Source organism: Crocodylus porosus, unplaced genomic scaffold (assembly GCF_001723895.1).
Source record: "Crocodylus porosus isolate Cpor-Errol unplaced genomic scaffold, CroPor_comp1, whole genome shotgun sequence".
Classification (NCBI taxonomy): domain Eukaryota; kingdom Metazoa; phylum Chordata; order Crocodylia; family Crocodylidae; genus Crocodylus; species Crocodylus porosus.
In genome coordinates, this window is record NW_017728906.1 from 196,861,352 (window position 1) to 196,871,724 (window position 10,373).

Below are 10,373 nucleotides of genomic sequence, written 5' to 3' on the forward strand. Positions count from 1 at the left end.
GATTCATAAAGGGCTTCGATTAGTTCCTACATTTTTCAGCAAAAAGAGGATCTGTTTTTAATTTAAGTGCAGCCAAAGCTCTTAACAAATGCATCTGGATGAGGCAATGCTTTTCCAGGTAAAATCCACTGAACTCACCCAATGTTCAGGTTGTTTTGCGTATCTTTCCGCAACTGCAGCCAAGGCCTGAGGTCTCTGTTGGCTGACTGGGCAAGGTTCGCAGGAGCTTCTGCAACCCCAGCCTGGTGCCCATGATAACCCAGGGGGAGTTGGCCCATGAGGCTTCCAGCATCAGGGTGGACGAAGTAATGGACCCCCACATGGCAGTCATGGACCCAGTGTACCTGCTTCTCCCCTGGCTCATGAAGCCTCATGCTGGGCACTCTCACCTGGCTGGAGACCCATAGTAAAGGCAAGAGTGTGATCAAGTTTGCAGATAGGCTCACTCAGGTGCATGACTGTCTTACCTCAAGGCAGGGTAGATTTGCACCTTATAGATTAACTGAATCAGAGATAAGCTGTCATAAGCAGAGGGCTTACTTCATCTGATTTTGTGAAGGGACTGCAGGAAGCAGAGCTGCTAAATAGAAAGCAGTGACTAGGACACAACAGAAAGGGAAGGGGGGTGGGGGAAAAAGCAGGGGCACTGCTGAGAGAGGCAGGGTGGGTAGGCAGGAGAAAAAAAAACCCTTTGAGGGACACAGGACTTGTAAAAACATATCCAGGTATTGGGTTCAGAATCCGTGATCTTGGTTAGACCAAGTTTAACACACACCAGTCTGTGGATGATTTCTTGTCCTGCAATTCCCATTGAAGTTCACTTTTAAAGTTTTGTTATCTAAGAACAGCTACCCTGAGGTCTGCGATAGCGGGTCCAAGGGATTAAAGCACTCTGCCAGAGGCTTGTCTCCGTGTGGCATTTATGTCAGATCGGTATTTGTTCTTCCAGAAGGCTGGCCCCGTCTGTCTAATGTTGGCAGCAGAAGGGCACTGTAAGCAGGTGATGGTAGATATGACCATGGTAAAGGTGCAGGTTAGCGACCCTCAGATGTTATAATAATTCACGTTATTTGGTCCAGTGATAATGTGGGCCGCGTTGAGGAGGGGGCACAACCGAACATCTTGCACTGGAGCAGAGTCTGATGCTTTGGTGAGGACTTAGGTAGCATGTTGCTGGAGAGATGCTGTTTGTGGCTGGGGGTTGCCTATGAGTCAGGACAGGTTTGCCCCTCTTGACTACCTTGAGATGGTTGTTGTTTCCAGTGGGGGTTGGAAATCATTAATAATGTGGCTGAGGTGATCAAGCTGGGGGCTGTAGGGTCTTTTCCCATTACTTTGATTCACTTTTACAAGCCCTATGCCCCTCAGTGGGTTAATGGCTTTATTTTTCTCTCTCCTACCCACCTTGCCTCTCATCAGTGCCCCCTCCTTTTTCCTTCCCCCTTCCCTACCTGTTGTATATTAGTTACTTTTTCCTGTTTAGCAGCTCTGCTTCCTGCAGTCCCTTCACGGCTTCTGATGATGTAAACCTGCTGCTTAGAAGATCTTGTGCGATACCTCTCTAAGTGAGTTAGTCTAGAAAGGTACATGTCTACCGTGCCTTCTGCCCGACTTCAGACTAATGCAGCAAACCACCTCTCTCTTACCTGAACTTTCAGGACCCTGTGTATATTCACCCTTATTCAAACCTCTGTGATTTAAAAATAAGCCCAGAAATATAATGAATGCAGAATCCTTCATAGCTTCTCCGATGCTGCCTAATCCCAGTTATGCTAAAAATACCACAAAGGAATATTCAGCATGTTCCACTTTCCTGGACATTTGAGAGTGGGGTGGGATAGGGATACTAACCAAACTTTTGTGAGCCATCAAAAAGCTTTAGGCTGGAGCCTAGCTTCACATCCTGTGTGATTTTTATCTGTACAACTTTATCAGGCACCCACTGGCACTTAAGCAACTAGGACTACTTGTGAAGATGCCTGACTACAGACATCCATGTCTGAACATGCGAGCTGTGGTGTGTGAGAGCAATGGGAAATAATTCTGATGAAGCCATTTACTGTATCTTTAAAACAGGGAGGCCAGAAGCTGGGAAAGCAGAGTATAAGCAGATCAGTGAGACAGTCCCCGCTCCTAGTCTGCCCTCCGCCTTGGGGCACAGGCTGGGGAGGAATTGTCTGGGCTTTGTTACTGCACGGAGATTGTAGGGAGGTGCTGCGGGCACGTAGCCAAAGTTCGCTCTGCCCCTTGCAAGGTTCTGCGCCAGTTGCCAGAGGACTGATGAGTAAACACTTCCTCCTACCAGCTGTCCCTCCCCTCTTCGACACCTGTAACCTGTGACTGAGCAGTGGCTGGGCTGCACTCGCACACAGCAACCTAAAAAGACCCAAGCCACTGCCTACGCACCAAGGGAGGAATTAGACCAGTGCCTTGGAGCTGTGTAACCCCTTGAGCAGGAGACAGGTTTCCCTTGTACCTCTGAGCCTTCCCCTCCTTCTCTGCCCTGCAGGCCCTGGGGAGATGAGCATTTCATCAGAGCACAAGTCCCTTGGGAAGCAAGTCACAAGCAACCTGCAAACGGTGAGTGGGGCTGGCCCAGGGTCTGTCCTGCGGGGATCAGAGCAGTTTGGGAGAGGAGCAGAAACCCTTCTGACCTCCTTCTGGCTCTTATGGTGCTTTGTGTCTGCTTGCTGTCCCTGAGCTGCTGGGATCTGCCTGTGCCAGAGCAGGGCAAGGGGGTGAGAAGTGTTTTCTGTTGACCCCGCTTGGATCACACTGTTGATTCGCAGCATAAGGATTCCTGAGCAAGGACACGAGCTGTGGCAATAACAGCCCTGGAAACGGGCAGGTCTTTCCTGCCCCCGAACAGCAAGAAACTAACTTGACCTGAACCTAAATCTGTCAGACCCTTAAAGGAATACATGAGCTTTCCTTGACTGATGACTTCTACACAGTTGAGAATTAAGGCAAAGCTGTGTTGGAGGCCATGTCTGCACCAGGTCCCTGGACAGCTGCTCTCAAAGACAACCCCCCAGCCTGTAAGGTGTGAAGCTGCCCTGAAAGTTTCCCCCGTTGCCATTTTCCAGCACACCAGAGACAGGGAGCTCAGGTGAGGGATTGTAGTGGTTTCACCACGTCAGTTCTGGGCTTGGCATATGCTGGGCAGGAGTAGGTAGGTGGGACTTGTTCAAGAGCAGCCCTCCTCTCCCGGGCAACAGGGACACACTGCAGACTTTACCCTTGAACATCATTGCCAGAGAGTAGTTTCACTCACTGATGCCAGCGTCAGTGCTCATGCAGCACCTGTCCTCAGTAGATCTCAAAGAGTTTTTGGAATGACTGTCCCCATTTTACAGATGGGGAATCTGAGGTATAGATCCTGGGAGTGACCTGCTTAAGGTCACCTCACAGGGTAGTGGCAGAACTGGGAACAGAACCCAGTCTGCTGAGTCCCAGTCTGTTGCTGTATTCCCTGCTAACTGGTAAATAACTGTATCTTTGGATCTAACCTTATATCCTGCTTCACGTTCCCCCTGGCTCTGGGTTCAGTCCTGCAAAGTGCTGAGCCCTCAGGGCTTGACCCAGTAAAAACCTTAAGTACTTTAAGCATCTGACTAGCATCACTGAAGTTGATGCTCACATAATCAAGCCCTACCTACCTGCAAACTAAGAGCAAGTGAGCTCTGGTAGAAAGGCTGATCTGTGCCTGGTGATGACTTCCCAGGGACTAGGTGTGGTCACAGCAGGGTTGTGTAATGCATGTGACTTGCATTACAGCAATAATAGAGTAAAAAGCCCCTGCTTCTGTCACTAACTTCTCCCCCTGCTTTTGCCCCAGGGAGCACTAAAGAAAGTGACTGTGCACAGAGGGGGAAGCATTGCAGTTTTTCAGTGGCATCAGGACTGAATGGAGTTGAGGGATCTTGTACTGCTGGAGGGAATGGAAGGAAGTAAAATGAACTGGACATTCAAAGACAGAAGCCAGAAGTGGATCCAAGATTTTACAAAGGGGAGAGAGGGAGCAGTGACTGGTACCTCAAGAGTGGCTGCATCTGCTGCTCCCAGCTGCACAGCCTGGCTGGAGTGGGAGAACAGCTCCTTTCACCCCCAGACAAACAGGCCTCCGAGCATGGAGGGGAAGGGAGAAGGGAATTCTTACCTTCTTCAGGGACTTAAAAAAGCCTCCAGCTGCTGCTCCTGCTGCATGGTTAGAAAGGAAGATACACCACAGCATCGCTTCTGTTCATAGATTATTTGTGGACCTTTTTTGCAAAGGCAGTGGCGATAGACAACTCCAGTATCCTGCACAAACGCAAATCTGAGTAGCAACTTTTTTCCTCCTGAAATCCCCCTGCCTTTTCAGTTGGATAGACAATTATACTTTGCTTCCTGTCCTAACTTATTGCAGTTTTATGATGCCTTGATAAACACTTTCTGTCTTCTGCCCCAGAAGTAGCAGCATTTCAGTGGTGGGGGATCAGCTTCCTTAGCTCAGCTGTTAAGGTTGTAAAAATATCGTGAAGTAGGTCACCCTCATTTGGGTTTTTACGAGTGATGTCTCTCACAGCACTAGTTTGGCCTTTTAAGGGAAAACCCTGAGCAAAATGAGCAAGAAAATCAGATTTGAGTGGCTATGACTGTATCAGGCCTGAGGCTCAATGCTTGACACATTTACTCCACAGAAACTTCCCAGTAACAGAGAAGAGAGCTCAGATCTACCTGCTCCCCAAGCACATGCCTCTGTCACTTAAACAAAAGAAGAGTATGGGAAAGGATAGAGAAAAAAAAAAGATGGTCCAGCAGTTACAGTGCCCGCCTAGGAATAGTTAGTCCTGTTCTCTGCCACCGCCTTCCTGTGTGACCTTGGGCCAGTCACTTAGGTCTTGTTTGTACCATCCCTCATGCTTCCAGCGAGTGCCACTCTCCCAGCCCACATGCTTCTGTTCACAGATGCCAAACCCAGCCCTGAGGTGACGAAGCTGCTTCCCAAGCCACGCACATTTGAGCTCTCTGTCCTTGGCATGCTGAAGAGCAATCATTGGGGGATACTTTCAGGGGCCACATTCACATCAGCACACAAGTGCATTTTGTGGCACCTCAAAGACTTTTGAAGCACCACAAAACACACCCCATGCATTTGATTTGGTTTTCCATGCTGCATATTTGCAGTGTGGAGCCAGATTTAGATACTGGGAAATCCTGGTTTTTAAAAAAGTGCACTGAAAAAAAGCATTGTGTCCCACCTGAAACTGGAGCCTGGCCAGCCAGAGCCATGGTCCAGCTGCCAGCCAGGCTCTGCGTGCCCGGATTGCTGCTGCTGGAGCCCTGGGAGACCCTCAGGACCCCAGGTAAGGCTGCTGGGGCCAGCCCAGATGCTGGCTCCTGCCTCCTCTACCCCACTTGGGGCAACTTGCCACGTGCAAGACCACGTATGTAGGGGTGTTCCCCTGAGACAACTAGCAGCAGCACAAATATGTGCCACTGCGATTTGTCCCTGGGGACATGCCCATGCACGCTCATCTGGATGCACCCAGGGTTGTTTCACTATTTTGGGGTCTGGTGCATGGAGCAGGAGCACTGAGGTGCCCCCTTTAGCCTTTCTATGCTTCAATTCCTCATCTACAAAGTGGGCATAATAGCCCTTCCCTTGCTTCCAGGGAGGTTGTGAAGATAAGTCCAGGTAAGAGGGTAGATAACTGAGACACTACAGTAATGTCAGCTCTTCTGTACAGTTCTAGTTAGCTGGTAGCAGGATGTGGCCTCTGAGACAAAGACAAGCTGCTCTGAGTCCCTCCAGGAGAGGGCAGAGGCACATCTGCCCCTTTGCCCTGTCATTCTGATCTCCAGCTGCTATTAGGTTTTTTTCCTTTTCTCCAAGACCCTACCAGCCTATGGTGAGTAATGAGCGTGGTGTTTTTGTCCCTGTGCCTATAGTTGTCGCCGATCGTAGAGCTGAATGTTGGTGGGGAGATGTATATAACAACTCTGAGCACCTTGAAGAAACACCCAGGCTCCAAGCTGGCTGAGATGTTTACAGGCCAGCCCAAGCTCCGAACCGACTCCGAGGGGAGGTACTTCATCGACAGGCCAGGGACCTATTTTAAATACATCTTGGAATATCTCCGTAGTAACCAAGTGCCCACCCAGTGTGTCCAGGATGTGTATAAGGAGGCCTTGTATTATGACATTGAGCCTCTGATCAAGCAGCTGGAAGATTCCCCACAGATCTTTGGTGAGCTGGTGGCAAGGAAGCAGTTCCTGGCCCGTGTGCCCAGCTACAATGAGAACATTGAGCTGATGATCCGCATCGCCAGGGCAGAGGCAGTCGCTTCCCGTCAGTCTAGTGTCATGGTCTGCGTGGTCAGAACTGAGGAGGATGTGGCCAAGTGTCACGAAGCCCTGAACAGTTTGGACACGGATAAGAAATCGGTGGTGAAGTTCGGCCCTTGGAAGGCGACGCCAAGTATTTCTGACCTGCTGGACTGCATCAAAATGGATGTGGAAGCCAAAGGGTACAACGTTTCCATCCAGCCCCACGTTGCAGAGAAAGGCTTCCGGTTCAAATCCTATGACTTTTTTTACAAATTTGTCTTCACGTGGTGGTAGCAAAAAGCCACCCCTGGCAAGGATTGTTATTAAAACAAAGAGACTTTAATGCAAGCAGCCTTGAAAGGTAGCCCAGCAGCATCCTTCCTGCAGAACCATTTGGGAACCATGCTGTGGACTTTCCGCAGATGGAAGAGTAACATGGGCCAGGGGAAGGATCTCTTGTGATGTCCTCTGCAGAGTTAATGAGGAATCAGGACTCTGTTTTAATGGAAAGGTAATAGAAATGTGATACACTAAAACTCAGATCATTTATATGATAATTTGTATGAAGCATCTGGGTTTTAACTTTAACTTTCAGTCATTTTCTGCCTGCTCTCCTGAGAAGTGAAAGGCCTGGCAGAGCCAATACAGATCAAGAATAGGCTAAATTTCACTTACCCTGTGCATTGTCACCTCTGATGAGGGATGCATGCTAAAGGTGGGGTAAAGGCCCTGCTTTGTGCTGTCCCAAACCTGAGTGCCATGTGCAGGTCTAGTGCAAATGAGCAGCCGGTTTCATTCCTAAAAGCCCTGAGGGATTAAAACTGCTGTCAGGACCCAGAGCAGGATAGGGCTGCACTGTCCTTGCCCTCTTCCCTCTCACCTAATTCTATGCCAGAAGCCAGGACTGGAAGCAGAAGAGAAAACTCTCTGCAATGCACAGCCACCAAAAGATCCCCTTGGCCCTGGGGGATCCTTCTGGGACCTGCCAACCAGTTTGACTCCCAGAAACAACAGTGGGAGCAGTGCAAACATTCGAAGGGCCCAATCCATAATGTTTATTTTTGAGAAACAAGGAGGATAATAGGCAGCTCCACCTCCAGACTCCAGATTGCATTTCCAGGGTGGCAGGGGCATGGGGATCATCTTTGTAGAGCAGCCCATCAGATCTGGCAGTGTCACTGGGACAGAATAAATGCAGGAGGACACCAAGTCCTTAGTTTGATTTTAACTTCACTCTGAAAGTCCTTTAGATTAATTATACATATTCAGATGGAAGTCATATGAGCACATGCAACTCCCATTGAACCTCCTGGGAGCTGTGTTCATTCTTGCCATGGTTATATTTGGTCCTCTGCTGAAAAGTTAAATGTTGTAGTACAGTGGTTTTTAACCTGTGCTCTGTGGCCACCTGGGGGTCTACAGACTATGTCTATGGGGTCCTTGAAAGATGACTATGATCAATCAAAACCAGGTGAATAACCACACTTACAATTCAAAGGGATCTGCATCTCCACTCAATTTTTTTAGGGGTCCGCAAATCAAAAAAAGTTGAAAACCACTGCTGTAGTACAGTTTGCCCAGCAGGCTGGAAGGGCAATGCCTGGTCTGTCCATGGGCTGGATGCTAATCTGATGCACAAGTCAGATGTAGCCCCATCCAGGTGTGGGGAGCGGGATGGGGCAGCCCGACCCTGATCTGGCCATGTGGCGGAAGGGGGTTGGCCAGGTCCCAGCGAGGCCCCCAGGGTGGGGACGAAGCATAGAATAGCCCCACGAGGGGAAGAGGGTACGGCCTGGCCCCCTTTCAGCCATGATTCGGGTATGTGGGGGAAGGGGGTTTGGCCTGGCAGAGGGGGCATGGCTCAGCCCCATGAGGAGAAGGGTGTATGGCCTTCTACCCGCTGCATGGGACTTGGGAATCTAACATCAGGGGAGGGTGGTGCTCCCCCCACAACCAAATTCCTGTGTCATGGCTCTGCAAGCTGCATTTGTCTTGTAGGCTGGAGGTTGAGCACCCATGCCTTTGCATAGTGTTTGTCATCCTTTTGCATACCAGGATCCCACATGAAAAAAGAGAATCTTCAGGGCCCTCTCTTACCATAAAGAAAGGTGTTGTGCTGTCCAGGCTGACAAGCTATTCCTAAGCAAATATAATTATGTTTATTTTCACGTGTTGTCTTGCAGTAAGGCCGTAGAGCCCCAGTTCTGGACAAGGACCCCAGTGTGCTAGGTGCTGTACAAACACAGAACAAAAACCGTTTGTCATTTAAGAGGAACATGCACTCCTCGTGAGTGCAGCTGTGTTTAGCTGCTTTTCTTGTGACATCTGTTAATGTCGTCACGTTACAAATGAATGAGGGCTTCTGAGCTGTAAGAAAAATCCACAATGGTTTCAGAAGGGAGCGCTCCTAAAACAAAATCAGTGGAGAATTTTTGCCTGAGCAGGGGTGCAGAATTGGATCCCATACATTGTTTTGAAAAAATCTTAAGATTCAGAAGTTTATTTTGTATTTCTTTTTCTACTTGAAGCCACAGCTGGTGATTTTAAGGAAGTGGAAAGTTCCAGGGGGGGGCTGGAAAATTAGACTGGCCATTCGAGACAGAGGGTATGTTTACTCTGACTCTGAGAATGTGGGTTGCCCCAAGGGCAACACATATTACAGGTTGCTAAATAAATATGTGTTTAAAAGCCTCTTTGTATAAATTAGATGGGCCTTCTGTATTCATCTGTTCTCCCTATACACTACAGGTTTAAAAAGGTAAAGTACAGTATAAAAGGACTGACTGCTGGTACAGGTATTCCAGGAGTGTGAATAAGGAATAACTCCACTTAAGCCAATGCAGTTATACTGTGGACAACAGGAATAAGTGTGAGGAAGGTTAGTGCCATCATATTTAGAAGCTTAAGCAAGAAGTTCCCTTTTTAGGAGATGACTAAAAAGGTTTAGAAAGAGGAGATGTTAAAAGGATCTGGTTAGCTTAGTCTAAAAAGAGCAGACTGAAGTTTATTCTAAAGAGGAAGGTGGTAAATTAGGCTCTGTGTCTTTTAAGCATAGGAAAAGTTGTTATCTGCTTAATTTGCAGCAGTGGACATCTAGATTAGCTCTTAAGAAAAGACTTGCTAACTATAAGAATAGTTAAGCACTGGAACAAGTTACCCAGGGGGCTGTGGAATCCCTGTGTCTAGTTTTTAGGAACAAGTTAGCCAGACAGCTGTCAGGGAGAGCCTATGTACATCTTGGGGAGGTTCCTGCTTCTGGGCAGGACGATGGAGCGTATGACATCCTGGAGACCCTTTCTGCCCTGTATTTCTATGATTTCTTTCAATGTATCAATTTTGGTGCCTAACTTGAGACACCTTTAAGCAGAGTGACTATATCTGTCTTGTCTCAAAATGGGACACTGCTTCCCACTTCCTCCCCTCTCAGCTGTTTCTGAGTTCCTGTTTCAGCCGTGTGGAGGGAAGGATGATGAGCGCTGGAACTGGGGAGGAGAGAGGGGGGAAACAGCTCTGTGTTCATCAGCACTCACCATTCCTGGTGACTTCCAAAAATCCTGGGCCTGTCCCTCAATGCCCTGAGCATGCAACATTCCCAATTAGTGCTAAGGTCCATTGCTCTAAGGTCCAGAGCTCTAAGCTCAGATCCTAGGTCAACTGAAATACGTCTCCCTTGACTTCCAGGGAAAAGAACCCGGTCGTGTGGTTCACTGAGCTCATTCTGCTTTCAAGACAGTCTACCACAGGTGAGGGAGCTTAGCATTTCAGAGGATGTCACAGAGGGGATTGTCAGGAGGATGTAGGTCAAGCTCAGGGCTGTGCAAAATGGTCAGATGCAAACCCAAAAGCTGAGTTCTTGGTCTTGTTACTAACGTGAAAGATGCCTCAAGATTAGAAAGACATGTCCCAAGCATGGAATTTAAGTGGTGCTGGTGGTGGTATTATTGTTAGACATTACAGATCGAAGTCCCATACTCCTTACAGACATGATTGGGGCTTGCAGCATTAATGCATTTGTCCCAATATCTTGTCTACAAGTCTATGTGACTGACTTGTATTTTGAG

The 10,373-nt window shown here is 48.4% G+C and overlaps 1 protein-coding gene across 1 annotated transcript in view; it reads left to right on the forward strand.

Annotated features, from left to right (window-relative positions):
* Window positions 1–9,005, forward strand: part of KCTD14 (potassium channel tetramerization domain containing 14) — a 12,536-nt gene extending 3,531 nt beyond the window's left edge. The window contains exons 2-3 of the mRNA XM_019530428.1: window positions 2,510–2,580; window positions 5,935–9,005. Coding sequence (XP_019385973.1) covers window positions 2,510–2,580; window positions 5,935–6,606 — 743 coding nt within the window. The 3' untranslated portion in view covers window positions 6,607–9,005. The remainder of the gene's footprint in view (window positions 1–2,509; window positions 2,581–5,934) is intronic.
* Window positions 9,006–10,373: the final 1,368 nt, after the last annotated feature.